The sequence below is a fragment of the Dreissena polymorpha genome, chromosome 2 (genome assembly GCF_020536995.1).
Source record: "Dreissena polymorpha isolate Duluth1 chromosome 2, UMN_Dpol_1.0, whole genome shotgun sequence".
Lineage (NCBI taxonomy): Eukaryota > Metazoa > Mollusca > Bivalvia > Myida > Dreissenidae > Dreissena > Dreissena polymorpha.
Genome location: NC_068356.1, coordinates 125,806,474 through 125,825,456, shown reverse-complemented (window position 1 = coordinate 125,825,456; position 18,983 = coordinate 125,806,474). Strand labels below are relative to the sequence as shown.

The window sequence follows — 18,983 nt, the reverse complement described above, 5'->3', positions numbered from 1 at the left end:
GCCCCTTCCCAATTGAAAATAAAGTCATTTTTTCCCAAAATTGATAGAGGAATTTCCCAAATTGTAAAGCAATGAGCTCTAATATGATTAAGAATGCACCACAATGTGTCTTTTAATACTTCTGCACAATGAAAACGACCCTGTTTCAAAAACTTTTAAGAACACGGTCTTCCCAAAATGAGCCGTTATCACGCATGAAATTCCCAATTTGAAAGGCTAGGGCCTCTTCCCAATTTTCTGATGAAAAGCCCTGGCATGTGTGAACAGTGTAGCCTAGAGTAGCCTGTGCAATCCACACAGGCTGAACTGGTAGGACACTTTCTTCCTAGAATGGATTTTCACTAAGAAGAGTCTACCTTTAAATGAAAAATTTCATAAAACTTACAAGAGCTGTCCTCCTTGATAAGCCCGTCTAAACTGCACAGGCTTATCATGGATTACACTTTACACGCATCAATTAACCACAGTTTTCCCAGACGTGGCCCATTTTGTTTCACAGAGTTTTTTAACCATTTCGGGAATGGGGACTGGTCCCATTGCGATGAAAATTATTGTGTTGTTTTGACTAAAATTAAGAATTAAGAATATTGAAAAAAAAAAAATTCTTTTGAAAATCTTCAATGGGGAATTTTAAGGTCTGATTTGGGAAAAATATATACTTGTTTCCATTGGGAATGGGTCCCCATACCGGACCCAAATTTAAATGAAAACAACACTGTATTTCATAGACAGCACCAACCTCCCATCATTTTCTTTGGAGGCAGCCGGGGGATACATCTGTACGGGAACCGCATCAACAGCAGTTCATGGAAGGCAAGGAAGTCATTGTAACGTCTCAGTGTCGTGCAGCTATATTTCTGAAAGAACAAGTTAATGTTTTTTTGGGGAAAATCCACTGTCTTTAATAGATTTGTGACATTACAGGGTTTTGAAAGCACGGTGTATGTTGTTTTTCACAAATATGATTCTGGTAGGTAAAGTAGTTTGTTTACAAAAAAAGGCATAAAAGCTATCAAAATAATATGATGTAATTTAAATGGAACACTTCATTCCAATAAAATGCTTTCATTAATCAAACACATGTCTTATCTTTTCTTCTGATATAACAAATTCAGTTTTACTTATCAATACATCTAAATAGGACATTATGATAATAAAATTGTATCAATTCCATGCAAAAATATACTAGATGAACATACAATGGAAATATTACTGTATAAACAGAAGTAAAAAAAACAATGTTGTCACACAATTATCAATTTAGAATTTCATTAATGTACTTTACATTCAACTGTGCATGTTGAAACAAATAACTAAGCTGGTTTCTGGGAAAACCCACCTTAATGCATGCACGTAAAATATCGTCCTGGATAAGCCTGCAAGTCTGCACAGGCTTATCAGGGACTACACTTTCACTTCAAATGAATTTTTGTTTAAGAAAACTTCCTGTCAACAAAACATTCCATAAGAGCAGAAAGTACTGCCCCAGAATAGCCTGTGCAAATTGCAACAGCTAATCTGGGATGACCTATTTATGCATAAGAAGTAAGCACCGTTTTCCCAGAAACAGTCTCAAACACATGTTGTACCTGACTAGTAACTTCATATTCCACATGTTTCAAGATAAGACCTTTCTTCTCAGGCAAAAGTTCTACTTTCACAGTGTCTAATTCAGAGAGTTCCGCGTATGTAAAGCCTAAAACATTTGGAGACTTTTCTCTTTTAAGTCGAACACTGGCAGCTTTGAGGTCTGATAAATCACCTAATGTTGGCTTGGGTAACTCTGAAATAATTGTTTTATCACAATCGATAGATGTTTAGCAATAAAACAAAATAAGTCAAACCACATGTTAAAATGTTTGCATGCACTTTATATAAACTTTACCTTTAAAATAACAATACAATAGGCACTTCTAAGACATCATGTACATTTTTTTATAATTGCTTCATTATAAAGAATAAGCATCAGATTTCTTTATTATAATGAACATGAACACATAAATCATTGCTTAATATTATCTCTAGAAAAATTAATTAAACTAGAATTTGATTCAGAATCATTGAAAATGATATATCACTCTTAAAAAGTCATAGAATTGCATATTCTAAAACTATTGACTTTCAATGTAAATTATTCAACAGTAAATAAAAATTTATGAGACTGAAACAATATGAGAATTTACCTTGCCCAGAAAATGATTCCAGCAATTTTTCATTGATATTCTTCCCTTGCTGAGCTAATGCTGTAAGAGCGAGGGCCTTGTAGAGGCCATTACGGGACAGAAAACCTTGCTTGCTATCAGCTGCTTCCCATATCTAGAATGAGAAATAAAATAGGGATTTCCAAAACAAAGAGTTAATAGTCTGATATACATGTATTTTCATGGGGGCTTTTTTCTATAGAAGACTCCATTTGCAACTTAATTTCAACCATATTAAAACTGGATGTTCAAGTAAGGACTAGTGTATAAAATATAATAAATATACATGTAATATATGTTTATAATAATAAAACAAAGAACAATATTATTTATTTTTACTTAAAGGGACTTATTCACATATCTGTGCATGTTTAAAATTTATCAAACTGTGAACAGGTCACTTTAAATGGATATTTTGCAAATTGCAATATGAAATGTGAATCCTTTTAAAACTTGTACTTTTTCCTTTGGGTCTCCTACTTTTTCCTTAGACTCTTGTCATAAAATCATAGTGATACCCCTGAAATATCTGATAAGAGTGAGTGCTTAAGAACTGCATAAGGTGGGAGGGGGCAACTATAATGGGTTTACCATCAACTTGTACCTTAGTCAACTCGAATGTTTTTTGGTCAACTCCCACGGTAGTCAACTCTTACCAAAGTCAACTCGTACCTTATTCAAACTGTTGATTTGTCAATTGGTTCTAGATGAGTAATTTATGCATACACACACATGAGAAACACTTTTAGAGTTCAGTTTAAAACGTTTTATTTCAATATTTTCCCAAAATAACACTTAATGATTTTTTCACAAAATATTTTTTTCAAGATTTACACCATATAACAGACATACATTAACATTGGTTAAAAGATGTACATGTTGTTTTCATGGTTTTTACTTGTTATTCAAATATTTTGGAAAATATGTAGTTTAACAAATGTTTTCTTGCACATAGTTTTTGTTTTAATATTTACACAAAATATCAAAGCTTTACAATACTTACGTACCCAGTATGTTATTTAAGATTTTTTGCATTTTTATTTATTTTCATTTTATTTCAAAAATCACAAAATATGCATGTATTTACTTATATGCTTGCAATCCATTGCACAGATATGTGGATAATGATAACCTATGCCTAATTCAGACTCAGTCCATTTATATACATATTAACTAAGAAACTTTGATCTATTATGAAATAACTGCATGCAACAAACAACACTTAATTTTGATGTTTAATACACATCAAAGTTTATTTTACTTGTTAAACATGATTAAAAAAGAAACAAGAGCACCGCATAATGAGCGCCATGCTCGGCTGCGTTTGCAGTTTTGATTAAATGAAAGCTTGTCAGATTTTTTTTTTTTAAGAGGTCACAGTGACCTTGACCTTTAACCTAGTGAACCCAAAATAGGTGTGGCATGTAGAACTCATCAAGGTGCAGCTAGCCTACATATGAAGTTTCAAAGTTGTAGGTTGAAACACGTTGATTTTTGAGCCAATGTTCAAAACCTTAACAAAATATTAAGGTTTAAGCACGATGCGGACAGTGGACGTCAGACAGCGAGCTGGCTCTGACAATACCTTGGGTTTTCTCCGAAAACAGCAGAGTTAAAAACTGATTAATTACAAGATAAATGAACTTTAATTGAATCTTGCATAGTATACAACACCTTTAACACCATTCAGGGTTTTTTATCTGATTTTGGGAAAAGGGCCTGGCCTTTTTTGAGTGGAAGAAAATCACATGAAACACCGGATGTTGGGGGAAAAATCTTGCAAAACGCCGGCTTTTGGGGAAAATAAGCAAAGTCTTAAATAATCAATTTAATGTATTTTACTTTTTTTAAAACAAATTCAAGGCAACAGATAATTTACATGTAATTATGCAATATTTTTCTATTTTCTACACTGGATCAGGTTAACATATAATATTTAAAGGTTAAACAAAATAATATTTATTTTTTTTTTTGGGGGGGGGGTGGGCATGAAATCTTGGGGAAAATTAACCAGCTGAGGGGAAAAAAGTCTGAGGGGAAAAGGCCGTTTTTTCGGCGGGTCACAAAGAAGGGAAAAAAACCTGCCATTAGGCATTACCAGTGTTATGACAAACATTAAAGTAAAACTGATTAATTAACTTACCAATGAACTTTAATTTATTAATCATTGGCAATTTTAATTAACTGTCTTTGTATATAACACCTTTCACATATCTTACACACAGACATATTATCCGTGAAAACCAAGTGTAAAAGACGAGTTAATTGTGACAACTGTACATTCAGAAAATTTAAAAAAATACATCATCTCTATGATTTATGCTTTTCAATAAATCATCACATTATATCCTATATCCATTAATGAATATTTTTTGGGGAGATGAGAGTTGAATACACAAAGTGCGAGTTGACCAGTAAACTTGTGCCAGTTGACCAAAAAATACGCCAGTTGACTACCGTGCTTAGGTACGATTTTACCGGCACCCCTATATACGAACGTTGACGAGTGACGTCACGCGCACCTGCTAAATGACCCGATTTTCTACTGGAGGGCAAAACGCGCATATACAGAAGGTCTATCTCAATATCTATCTCATAGCACTGCCTTGACAAAATCAACGTTTTTGTTGATAATCATGCATAATATCACATATAATTTTACTTATTATGTCTGAAAAGACATAAGCATGCAAGGATCTTTATTTTTGAATAATATTGTTATTATTTGTTTTTACTTCAAACGAACTCGGGAGTGGAAATCCATTTAAGAGCAAGTACGGTATATGGTTGCCACAAAATTTCTCTACTTGCACTTCTTTGCGACCATTTGAAGTTAAAACAAGTCTCAGAAATTGTAATTCTTTCAGAATAAAATAGATTTAATAAACGAAAACAATTGAGGATAAAGACAAACAACAAATAGATAGATTTTATCTTAGCAACATATGCATGTAGTAACCTTTATATGTCTAAAAAAAACTAACCTTGTTACACATTAAATAAATTTTATCGATTGATGTAATTGATTTATTTAATTGAGACACCAGTTTTGACACTCTGTGTTGCAGCATAGGTGTTAAATTGCATCTTTGTTCATCACAAATCGATTTTCTCGTTATGATCGGAGACCGTCCAGACAAAGACAACAGGGTGTCATAAACCAAGGCACATTGGGTCCATGCCATAAACCACATGTTGCAGACGATTGTCTGTTCATTAAACACAATTCATGATACCTCCATGACATCTCTTGGCATTTTGAGAAATCATTAAAGCCAAATTTTAAAGCAAAAAAGAAAAGTTGCTTCAACAAAATATTTCAACATTACAAAATGACGAAATCTGTCAAAAATGGATTAACAGGAACAAGTGCATTATATTAGCCAGTTAATTGAATCATTATAATACAGTGTTCAATAAATATAATTTTAACATATTGTGCAGTATTACTGCTACGTAATTAAGGGATCCGGCAAATGTAAACTTCGCTAGTACGTGTAAAGATTTTACGTTACTTCAGTGTACACAATACCATCATGAAAAGAAGCTATCACAATATGGTAAAAAATACTTGCGTTAAAGAAATGAAATTTATAATGTGTTAATAATAGAATGCTAGACTTTAAATTATCACTAATTATGCACTTTGCATAATATGCAGGGTTTTTTCCGCGTTTGTATGATAAAATTTATTAACATTGGCATTCAATGTTAACGAAACGAAAATTTATTGATTGGAAAAGTATATACCGTTAACCATAACATTTAAAATTTTAATGTATTCCGTTTTTGGCTTTGTTTGATAATTGATTAAATGCACCTCTTACAAGCTGATGAAAAAAAAAACTATCCATACCACTAATAATTATTATCAAATTAATAAGTGTTTTATTATTGTTGCAATATCATTTATTAAAGTCTTACTATCAGAAACAATAAGGCAATTTCATTGTTTTGTTTTGTGGGATTGTCAGTATTTAGTATTCCCACCACGTTTACTCTGATGCTTATAACTACATTGTTTTTATGAAGAGGGATCGATATATATATATGTGAATATACATTTATTGGTACTAAATATAATATATTAGCACTATTTTTTTTAAGATATTCATTTTTATTTCGCATTTGTTATCAAAATATTGACGAAACAAAAGCCCTTTATACATGCTTTACGTTACTGTAACCAGTGTTTTTGCCCTCCAGTCAATGCGCATGCGCGGAAATATCGAAATGTAAACAATAACAATCAACGTTCGTATTGAACATATTTTTCATTTAAGTCTCTATTTATTTGCTATAGTGTAATGTGCTTACCTGGATAATAGTTGACCTCGGCAGACTCGATTTAACAAGGATTGCAACAAACATGTCCTGATCAACTTGTTCTTGATTGGGGCACACGATTTCATAAATTTCTCTGTAGAACGGGGGGACCGACCCTGTAGCGGAATAAAGGGGTATATTTGTATGTCGTTCATGAAAATATAACATGAATCAAAAAAACGAAATGTCCTTTAATTAGTGATAATGAGATAAACTCACATAAATAAGCTTACCGAAAGTTAAGTCGGCCGCCATTTTGAGTTCATGTGATCATGTGACATCCACCCATCTCGTTACTCTCTATGAAAAGAAAAAAACAACACAGTTGGCATTGGCTGACATTTGATAATACACCAAAATTATATCTATAAAATTCATTGAAAACAAAACTAACAACATTTTTAATTATAATCTTCTTATGATTAGAAACCTTTTATATTTTTTAGAGATTATTGTTATTTTCATGGTTGCTATTTGTTTACATCGGTGATGGTGATTATTTCAAATCGATAGCACATGTTATATGCAATTGTGAAAAATCACTTGTTGTCCTAACTCTTATATTCAATACTTTACTTCGATTTGATATTAACTAACGCATTCTCGTAAAGACTGTATAAAACCAGTAACTTGTAAATTGAGGTCAAGTCCAAACTTGAGATCATTTGGGTACATGGGATAAATGTGCAAAGGCCATCTTGCAGGTGAAATAAGCACCGAATGTCGTCTCTTCAGTGATACGGAATGAAAAGTTGCCTTTGACGGAAAAGTTTGGAAGTAATGCCAGGCAAAGAGAAAGTAATAAAACTTTGATATACATATTCTAATTGTGAACGTATATGCAGTACATCACTACATGTAGGTTTTTGTTACTGAATATTGCTTTTGCAATCCAGTTGTGAGTGTTTTTTTCATATATTTTTTAAAGATACTGCAGACCCGTTATTGATATAAATCGTGTTGTTTGCACTTACGTTGGGCAACTGGTGATATTATGGTAAAAACATGTCTCTGATGCTTAAATGGCAACGAATAATTAGGGCCCATTGTTGTGGAATTCAATTAGTAGTTTAAAGAGAACAGACATGTCTAAATTCTAACTGGGCAATTTATTCTTGATTAGTGAATACATATAGCTTGTTGTATTTCAAATATGATACCAAAACCAGGTTAAATTTAGACAAGGGAAGGTAAAAGAGACTTCTGGTTAAATCTGACAGAAATAAAAATTGGTCAAGATGAAACAATGTTGAAACTAAATAGAGATCATTAAATTACCCTGATGTTTTTAAGTTCCTAACCTTACCCTCTTGATCACAAGCTTCACACGCGCCCAGATTACCTTGGGTTGTGTTGTTGAGCCAGCTTGGTTCTGGTAATCGTAGGCTTACTTCGTGTTCTGGGTTTTCTTTTTCTTTTAATCACCATACTGTAGTAGACCTCATCCCTCATTTTAATAGAAACTCTATGTGCATTTGAAATTAGCTAGTAAGTGTATTTCAGCATAATTATATGATAACATTATATTAACTTTTCTTTTAAGCATTTAATCAACTCTTCACTTAATTTGTCACTTATTTTTTACCTCACATAACACCACGCTCATCATCATAAATAAAAAACAACTCACATTTGGGAAAACATTAAAACATATTAAAAAAAACACTGAAGTGTTAATGTTGTGGTATTATTGTATTTTACTGAATTTACTGGTAATTTATATATGATCAATCAATGTGTGGCTCAAAGTAAATCATCAAACAGAGTAGAAGTAATTTCTCCTTCATGTAATTAGAGGAAAAAGTTATTATTATGTCCAGGGATAAGTTATCCCCCACGTTTCCCTTACAGCTGAGCCCTGATACATGTATACATTTCAGCTTTCTTTTGCAGATAATGCACTTTTGCAATAAACACTGACAAAATTTTCCTTCCTATTTGGAATTTTTGAACTGCAAATTGGTAAAGTCAAGAGGGTTAATGTCCAAGTCGGCTGAAGATGCATACGTTATCAAAGCAGACCATAAACCGCACCTTTACTTTAACTTTAAAGTACCTTTTACAGGTACTTGGTTAAGAAGGAAAAAAACAACACTGATGATGAAGTTTATATTAAATTATATATCTGTTCATTAATACATGTATGAGTATTGGACTTAAAACAATTCTTAAGGAAGAGTTTGCAGGAAGTTGGTTTTACAAAGTTACTTGTCTGAATTTAACATAGGCATTATATCATCACAGAATTCATGCTTTTAGCATATATTTCTAAGAAAAATTATGTGTAGCCCATCTTTTATTCAAGATTTTTTTGCATAAATTTTATGATCTTTGCTAAGTAATTGCTCTGATTTGACGGAATCTTAACATTTCTCTTGCTCAAAAGTAATAATTAGGGAAGTCAGATTTCAGGCCTTTTCCGCTCCATTTTGAGAAAACGCCACACTGGAATTTTGATAATTTTCGTGTCGTGAAAACCCCATTTTGGGAAAAAAATTTATCTCAAAACTGGCTCAGTTGGAAAAAATAATCGCATGTAAATAGAATTTCTTATATTTCAAAGAAGCCGTTTACTGGTTAATAACGACTATTTTGATAACATTTGATTTAAATTTTACAAAATGATATGAACAGTGTGATAAGTGCAGGGTTTTTTATCTGATTTTGGGGAAAGGGCCTTCCCATTTTGAGGAGAAAAAAAATCAAACGAAACGCCGTATTTTGGGGAAAATAAGGAAAGTCTTAAATAATCAATTTAATATATTTTACTGTTTTTATGCCCCCGGTAGGGTGGCATATAGCAGTTGAACTGTCCGTCAGTCAGTATGTCGGTCAGTCTGTCCGTCCGTCCGAAAAAAAAATAACATTTGCCATAACTTTTTCACTATTGAAGATAGCAACTTGATATTTTGCATGCATGTGTATCTCATGGAACTGAACATTTTGAGTGGTGAAAGGTGAAGGTCAAGGTCATCCTTCAAGGTCAAATGTCAAATATATGGCGTCTGTCCGTTTGAAAACTTTAACATTGGCCATAACTTTTTCAATATTGAAGATAGCAACTTGATATTTGGCATGCATGTGCATCTTATGTAGCTGCACATTTTGAGTGGTGAAAGGTGAAGGTCAAGGTCATCCTTCAAGGTCAAATGTCTAATACAGTACAGCTCACGCAAAACAAACATATTTCGCGATCCGCGGAGTCAGACGCCATCTTGTGTTCGCGGAGTCGACTCGGAATCGACTATCTGGTCGCCGAGTAGCCGCGTCTGTCCGCCGAGGCACTCCGCATCTCGTCTCCGCGACTCGCCTCGGAATGATGCCGAGTAATTTGTTGATGATGTCGAGTCATTCGGCGGACAATCGTATTAATTATAATTTACAATGTACATGTACCTCGGATAGAAATGGACTCCGAGTTTCGCATCATAAAATTTATTACATGGAGCGTTACTACGTTGCGAAACAATTCACTACATAATACATTGACAATAAGGTTTTGCATCATCTGTCCAAATTATCTTTATTAACTGTTTCTTAACCCTTTCCCTGATAGATGCGTATAATCCCGAGTCTATCGTTTCCCCGATACATGCGTTTATGACTGTCATTATCGATTACCACATACATGTGAATTTTCCCGTCTCTATCCATTCCCCGCTAATCCCGTGTATTCCATTTTAAAATGCAAATTCTGATTAATACTGACGAGAAAAGTGCTCAAGAAAACTCATCAACACAGACATCCAACATTTTCCTAAAATATCAAATGAATTTCGGCATATGTTTCTAATAAAGATTTGATGAAATAGGTGTCCAATCGGGACAAGGGTAACACAAATAAATACATGTATATGCCCATGATATTTTCATGTCCAGTGTTTATCTTAAACAAAAAGCGCGCGAAAATAGGCGTGGGTGAATTTATTGATACACAAAACTACGTAGCGCAGACAACATTGTAAAAATTCGTAGTGAATTTCCATTTGAGTACCGGGGTATCTCGCAAATGATTTTGACATTTTCCTGAATAAAATAAAAGTCAAAAACGCTGTATCATTTTCATATTAAAGTTCGTTCAATATTGCAACTATTACTGTATTGTATCTGATTGCACACAAAGTGCGGTTTAAAGTTAATATTCTTTCACAACGACCAATAAACAGCGACATCTATATTTAGATTTTATGCAACATGTATAAGTCATTTTCTGAAAATTGGGAGAAAGGAAAAGCGATTTTTCGAAAATAAACCAACGTTTTTTTACCATTTAATTTGTCATAATTAGTTATATTTTGTTTTGTCTGTGTATGTTTGATTGGTTCTCATTTGTTTTAAGCAAATTTTATGAAAAAAAATATCGTAAAGGTAAATGCCCCGTTTCCGAGATCATATACGAGAATTACTTCAATATGTTTACTGATAAATCATGGTTTTGACAGACGACACGTGCTTATCTAATTTGTAATACACGGGATATTGGATTATCGGTGCTTGATTGAGCAATAAAACAAAGACGCAGTCGGCGGTTTTCAGAAGGCCTTTTGTACTGACCAACATAATAATTAATAGTGCACGTGCTTATCTAACATTTAGGGATAAAACACACGGGGGACTAGACACTTTGTGCTTGTTTGGGCCATAACCGGTGGTTATTTTCAGTAGCACACGTGTCCAGAAACTAACGAGTTCGGGTAATAAAGCACTGAGATTATGATCTGAAAACTGCATGGAGTCTGAAATGAAACAAAATGCCGACAAATCAAAAGATTAACCGCCTAATGTTTCAGTACAAAAAATGCCAACAAATCAAAAGATTAACCGCCTAATGTTTCAGTATAAAATTCGATATTTTAAGGCGGGGTTCTCACTGCATTTCCTTTTACATTCGCATACGCTTGTATTACTTGTTATATCCTCGTAATATTTGCACAGATTTATTAAAATTACAATGAAAATGCTCACGCTTTCCAGGCAGATAACGTGATATTACACAAGTCATCTTTATTTTCGCGCAATTTCTATGAGAACAGCAGATTTTCAAGTGTATTTAATTGTCACAATAATGATACTGTTTTGCGTCGCAAAATATTATTTTGGTAGTTTAATGTTTCAATATATTGCCCGATAATTTCGTTTATTAAATTTATATTTAGATGCAACATGTACATGGCCATTTCTGAAAATCGGGACGAAGTGAAAGTAATCATTTTTAAATATAAACGAATATAAGTTTTTATTAAAATTGTCAACATTATATATATTTGCTTTCTATGTGTATAGTTGTTTGGTTCTCATATGTATTTACGCAAATCTTATGATACTCAATATGTTATTTTCGATGTTTAAAGCAAATCTTGTTTCCGAGATCATGTTCGGGATTAAACTGTGAAAGGTTCATTGATATGGTTATAATGACCTACAAAATCATTATGTATGAAGTTCCGTATGCAGAGAAGCTGACCAAAGGTTTACACAATCACGCAGAAGTAAATATATCAACGTATTATTTGTATCTGTTTTTAATAATCGTTTATGTAAAAAATATTTAACATGTGTTATAGTATATAACACATATTTGTATTTTTTTCGGCGAACCGCCGCGTGTAAAGACGCGGCGTGATGCCGCGGATCGATGCCGAGGCAGGAACAGACGCGGCGTAACTCCGCGAATTATCGCGGAGTGCCTCGGCATGATGCCGAGGGAATACTCGTTGTGGATGCGGAGTAATTTCGAAAACAAAAGAGTGTGTCCGCGGCGTAGCCGCGGATTTTGTTGGTTTTGCGTGAGCTGTACTGTATATGGCGTCTGTCCGTCCGTCCAAAAACTTTAACATTGGCCATAACCTTTTCACTATTGAAGATAGCAACTTGATATTTGGCATGCATGTGTATCTCATGGAGCTGAACATTTTGAGTGGTAAAAGGTGAAGGTCAAGGTCATCCTTCAAGGTCAAATGTCAAATATATGGCGTCTGTCCGTCCGAAAACTTTAACATTGGCCATAACTTTTTCAATATTGAGAATAGCAACTTGATATTTGGCATGCATGTGTATCTCATGAAGCTGCACATTTTGAGTGGTGGAAGTTCAATGTCAAGGTCATCCTTCAAGGTCAAAGGTAAAAAACCCAAAGAAATTTATTTTTATTTCAAAGCAGCGCAATAGGGGGCATTGTGTTTCTGACGAACAAATCTCTTGTTTAAAAAAATTCAAGGCAACAGAAAATTTAAGTATGGAATATTTTTCTTTTTTCTACACTGGATCAGGTTAACTTATATATTTAAAGGTTTAAATTATTTATTTTTTTTGGAATTGGGAATTTTTTTTTCAATTGGGAAAAAAACAACCAGATTTGCATTGGGAATGGGGTCGAAATTTGGACCCATGGCATAGGGCGGAAAAGGCCTTGATTTGCTCAGCTATACAGCTATTTCAATTACTGCACATGAATTCACCAAGGTTGGGTTGGTTTAACATTTTATATTTTTAATATTTTTGTAACTGAAATGTTATTTAAGGAACAGAGATTTCAATATTTTTTTAAAACTATGAGTCAAATGGCCCTTTGCTTTAAATTTGCAAGAGTCAAATGAAATTTTCAGTTTAAAATTCTACATATTTTGATTTTTGAATATTTGTAAATGGCTTTACAAATGTTGCTTTGTATAAATGTCCATGCGTCAGTCTCTTCAAAATCTACCTGAAAAAGAGACTGATTCATGGACCTCATCCATTGTTAATAGTATACGTCATGTATTACCTAAGAAAAAGATCAACAATTTGTATATTTGTGTAATATGAAGTACATGTTTGTGTCAGTTTCTTGTTAACATTTTCACCAAAATGATGCAAGGCAGATCATATGGTGTCAAGTCAAAAGTGACAAATAACAAAATGCTTTGAATTGACAAGGTTCTTCTTTAATTGAAATCCCTGAAGAAACTTGATTAAAATTAAATTAGATTTTGTTGCAGTCTCACGATTCTGATGACCTCAAGTCTACAGACCTTGAAAATGCAGACACACTGGTAAGCATATTGAATGGACCTCTGAGCTGCAAGTTAAAATAGCAATCCATAAACACTCGAAAAAATACTTTGAAGAAATGATTTTCTATGGTCATCTTACCAACCAAAATTAAACGAGTTTATAATATTATTCATATACTTTATATACGTGGGATGTTTTGTGAGTAGATTGGTTTTTAAATAGCTTGCAAAACATTATGTACTTCATGGGCACTAAGGGCAATTAATCATTAATAATTTAATGTCTTTCTTAAAATTAAAATCGTTTTCAGTGAAACACTTAACTTTTTCTTTCTTTAAAACTGGGTCAGACAAAGAATAATTTTGTGTGGAAAGAGATTATAAAAATATATATTAAAAAAAACTAAATATTAAGTGCTTGTGGAATAGAATATTTAAAAGCAAGCAAAGTGACATTAATTTGGTTTTCTTAAAATATGTTGATCGCTAGTATGTTCATTTATTTTCAAATATTATTATGCAGTATATTATATCTATTTTGCTATTTAATTTTTTAGATCGGAAGGAATAGTGTTCCAAAATCACCTACGAAGAAAAAATCTCGTCGTCCATGTAAGTGACAATTTATATCTTAAATACATGTATATCATAATTGAACGCTATTTATAAATGATAGTGCCATCACTCAAATAAATTATGGTTTGCTTCCCTTCCCAGAACCTCCAGAGAAAAACTACAACTGAGAAATGTGATTGACCAACAAAAATATTTTATTGGTGAATGGGCCAAGAGAAACTTAAAAAAATCCCCTGCATGTATACACTTATCATGTTATTTAGACATATTTTGGAAATCTTTCTTTCTTGAAAGGACACCATGACATCAATTGTCAAATGTTAGTAAATAGAAAGAAGACTTTGCAAAGAATCAAACAAAAATATATAAATAAAATGCATGATATATCAAATTATATTTAAAAATAGTCGTGAAACTTTTCCAACCTGTTGACCCACTCTTTATAAACAAAAAGTCAATTTAGCTTTGCATAATGCATAATTCATCCCGGATTAGCATTTACAGTCTTCAGGCTTATTGGGGATGGCACTCTCTGCTTTAATGGAATGTGTTTAATGTTACTGTCTTCTTAACAAAAATCTATGTTCGGTGAAAACATTGTCCTTGATGCGCCTGTGCAGACTGCCCAGGCAAAGCTGGGGCAACACTTTTTACATATGCATAAAGCGTAGTTTTCCTAAAGATATACCGGTAGATTCAAATTCACCTCTATGTTGTAGACTATAGAGCGTAGAGACTGTGTTGGCAGTTCATGTTATGAGAACCAATGAAATGAAATTTGAGTCAAATATTTGGTCAAATTTGGGGATTGTATGCTTTGCTCTTCATTCATTTGTTTTGGTTTCTGGTCGAATTTTAACAGACTATTTGTAATTTGTTATTTGTTTAACTTGAATAAATATTTTCCTTTTTCTTCATTTTATACTAAGCTTAATGTTTATTTCAGAAGTTTTATCATGTATCAGCATTGTTTTATTTAGTGCATGTACAGTTAAGATATCATATTACTTATGATCATTTTCATCATTTTGTCAGATGTTTCTATTTCAGTTCAGGATGTAAGCAAGACCCTTATTCAATATATCTGCCAGTTTATCATTTTATTCCCCCACAAAGTGGTAGGAATTAAGAATTGCATTTGTCTGAATGTCCATTTGTACTTCCTTCAGCTTGTGTTTCTAATTCCTCCCTATCAGCTGAGTGTATCTCACTCAAAGTTTTGCAGCTGAATGAGCTTAATGTGAAGATGATTATAAAGGAAGAAATTTTGGGTGTTTTTTTTGGGGTGGGGGGAATGGGGCCCAGTCCGTTTGGATCAGGAAAAAACTCGGTGTTTTAACTAAAATTGTGAAATAAGTTTTGTTGTTATTTTGCTAACAAATGCTTCAAAATTGAGACGTATATTCAATATAAAATTTACTAAGTTGCAACTTATAGAGCGGGATGGGAACTAAATGTTGAGGGAACAAAAACTTTTTTTGAAACCAATTGGGAATTTTAAGGTCCATTTTGGGAAAAATATATACTTTTTCAATTGGGAATGGGGCCCCAAATTTAAAACGAAAAAAAAACAACACCAAAATGGCGGGATGACTCTCACTCAAACTTTCATAGCTGAATGACCTTCAAATGTTGATGATCATGAAGGAAGGAATCAAGCCTTAATCATAGACCGTTGTCATGTTTTTCTTTTCTTTTGCACATAATTAAGCAGTCTGAATAACCAACTGTGTGAAGATATAGAAAGATATTTGAACTTCAAATATTTTATGCAAAACTATGTTGTGGGTTATCCGTGTGTGTGACACATTGTAGTTTTATATATAATCATTTGATATTGTTTATCAACATAGACACTTACTTCTGAGTTCTCATTCTGAATGTTCCTTATGCCAGGTTTTTTTTTGGCCCGATTTTATAGCCGAAATTTGGCTATGTTCCCAATCCCCAAAAGTCTACTTTTTTCCCAAAATGTGGCAAAAAAATCCCAATTTACAAAAAAAAAGAGTGTCTAATGTATATTTTATCTCAATTTTAATTCAATTACCTCAAACAAAGTATTATATGATTTTGTTATTATGCCCCCCTTCGAAGAAGAGGGGGTATATTGCTTTGCTCATGTCGGTCGGTAGGTCGGTCGGTCGGTGGGTCGGTCCGTCCACCAGGTGGTTGTCGTATGATAACTCAAGAACGCATACGCCTAGGATCATGAAACTTCATAGGTAGATTGATCATGACTTGCAGATGACCCCTATTGATTTTGAGGTCACTAGGTCAAAGGTCAAGGTCACAGTGACCCGAAATAGTAAAATGGTTTTTGGATGATAACTCAAGAACGCATACGCTTAGGATCATGAAACTTCATGGGTAGATTGATCATGACTCGCAGATGACCCCTATTGATTTTGAGGTCACTAGGTCAAAGGTCAAGGTCACGGTGACCCGAAATAGTAAAATGGTTTCCGGATGATAACTCAAGAACGCATAGGCCTAGGATCATGAAACTTCATGGGTAGATTGATCATGACTCGCAGATGACCCCTATTAATTTTGAGGTCACTAGGTCAAAGGTCAAGGTCACGGTGACCCGAAATAGTAAAATGGTTTCCGGATGATAACTCAAGAACGCATACGCCTAGAATCATGAAACTTCATGGGTAGATTGATCATGACTCGCAGATGACCCCTATCAATTTTGAGGTCACTAGGTCAAAGGTCAAGGTCATGGTGACCTGGAATAGTAAAATGGTTTTCGGATGATAACTCAAGAACGCTTTTGCCTAGGATCATGAAACTTCATAGGTAGATTGATCATGACTCGCAGATGACCCCTATTGATTTTTGAGGTCACAAGGTCAAAGGTCAAGGTCACGGTGACCCGAAATAGTAAAATGATTTTCGGATGATAACTCAAGAACGCTTTTGCCTAGGATCATGACACTTCATAGGTTCATTGATCGTGACTCGCAGATGACCCCTATTGATTTTCAGGTCACTAGGTCAAAGGTCAAGGTCACAGTGACAAAAATCGTGCTCACACAATGGCTGCCACTACAATGGACAGCCCATATGGGGGGCATGCATGTTTTACAAACAGCCCTTGTTTTAATTTAAATGATTATAAAGAGTTATATCAAATTAAGTATTTCCCTTATCTGTGGACTTTTAGTACCGATAAAATTCCCAAATCCAAGGCCATGGGCTATATTCCCAAAAAGTGGGGAAAAAAAACCTGTTATGCAGACTGATCAAGAAGTTGCAAACATTTTGATTCCAAGAAGACTGTGAAATTCATTAATAATTGATTGATTCCTGCTCTTATCTTCATTGACTGCTTTTTTTTTTTTATTTACACTGGTTGGAGATTATTTCCTTTTAAGACACCCTGTGTTCATTCTGCATGAATTATGCTTAGTAAGTGGTACTTTAAGTTAACTGGGAGCTTTAATCAATGGTTATGGTTCCCTCTTGTATCCTTAAATTAAGCCTGAAAAAAGTGCATAATCCATGTGTTCAGTAAACTATATTGTCCCTAATGAGCCCGTGCAGTCTGCACAGGCTTATCTGGAATGACACTTTCTGCCTACACTCGATTTTGGTTTGGACTTATTTTAATGAAAAATTCCATTAAAGTGCAAAATGTATTCCCATATTAGCCTGTGCAGCCTGCTATAGTCTGAATGCTTTAATATTCATGTTTGTTTTAAGAATTATATCAACATGGTCTATCAATATTTCAGCCTCTGCCACTGACAGGAAGCCAAGATCTACCCCTAGAAGACCAGGTACAGCTCCATTCAGTTTATATTTATGCCCCCCCTTCGAAGAAGAGGGGGTATATTGTTTAGGGGGTCTGTCGGTCAGTCTACCAGATGGTTTCGGGATGATAACTAAAGAATGCTTAGGCCTAGGATCATCAAACTTCATAGGTACATTGATCATGACTGTCAGATGACCCCTATTGATATTCAACCACTAGGTCAAAGGTCAAGGTCACAGTGACATGAAATAGTAAAATGCTTTCCGTATGATAACTCAAGAATGCTTAGGTCTAGGATCATAAAACTTCATAGGTACATTGATCATGACTTGCAGATGACCTCTATTGATTTTCAGGTCACCAGGTCAAAGGTCATGGTCACAGTGACTCGAAATAGTAAAATGGTTTCCGGACGATAACTCAAGAATGCTTAGGCCTAGGATCATGAAACTTTATAGGTACATTGATCATGACTGGCAGATGACCCCTATTGATTTTCAGGTCACTAGGTCAAAGGTCAAGGTCACAGTGACTCGAAACAGTAAAATGGTTTCCGGATGATAACTCAAGAATGCTTACACCTAGGATCATGAAACTTCATAGGAGGAACATTGATCATGACTGGCAGACGACCCCTATTGATTTTCAGTTCACTAGGTCAGAGGTCAAGGTCACAGTGACTCAAAACAGTAAAATGGTTTCCGGATAACTCAAGAATGCTTACGCCTAGGATCATGACACTTCATAGGTACGTTGATCATGACTGGCAGATGACCCCTATTGATTTTCAGGTCACTAAGTCAAAGGTCGAGGTCACAATGACTCGAAACAGTAAAATGGTTTCCGGATGATAACTCAAGAATGCTTAAGCCTAGGATCATGAAACTTCATAGGTACATTGATCATGACTGGCAGATGACCCCAATTGATTTTTAGGTCACTAGGTCAAAGGTCAAGGTCACAGTGACTCAAAATAGTAAAATGGTTTCGGGATGATAACTCAAGAATGCTTAGACCTAGGATCATTAAACTTCATAGGTACATTGATCATGACTGGCAGATGACCCCTATTGATTTTCAGGTCAAAGGTCAAGGTCACAGTGACCTGAAATAGTTAAATGGTTTCCG

General features: G+C 34.1%; 2 protein-coding genes across 4 annotated transcripts in view; one reads left to right on the top strand and one right to left on the bottom strand.

The window, feature by feature from the left end:
* Positions 1–6,822, bottom strand: part of LOC127868893 (sorting nexin-8-like) — a 34,526-nt gene extending 27,704 nt beyond the window's left edge. Inside the window, exons 1-5 of the mRNA XM_052411035.1 lie at positions 6,761–6,822; positions 6,519–6,643; positions 2,184–2,316; positions 1,590–1,783; positions 740–857 (exon numbers count right to left, since the gene is read on the bottom strand). Of these exons, the coding sequence (XP_052266995.1) occupies positions 740–857; positions 1,590–1,783; positions 2,184–2,316; positions 6,519–6,643; positions 6,761–6,782 (592 nt within the window). The 5' untranslated portion in view covers positions 6,783–6,822. The remainder of the gene's footprint in view (positions 1–739; positions 858–1,589; positions 1,784–2,183; positions 2,317–6,518; positions 6,644–6,760) is intronic.
* A 165-nt stretch (positions 6,823–6,987) lies between these two features.
* Positions 6,988–18,983, top strand: part of LOC127868892 (IQ domain-containing protein E-like) — a 56,699-nt gene continuing 44,703 nt past the window's right edge. For all 3 annotated transcript variants that reach the window (XM_052411033.1, XM_052411034.1, XM_052411032.1), the window contains exons 1-4: positions 6,988–7,325; positions 13,505–13,558; positions 14,077–14,131; positions 17,836–17,880. In XM_052411033.1, coding sequence (XP_052266993.1) covers positions 7,308–7,325; positions 13,505–13,558; positions 14,077–14,131; positions 17,836–17,880 — 172 coding nt within the window. In that variant the 5' untranslated portion in view covers positions 6,988–7,307. The remainder of the gene's footprint in view (positions 7,326–13,504; positions 13,559–14,076; positions 14,132–17,835; positions 17,881–18,983) is intronic.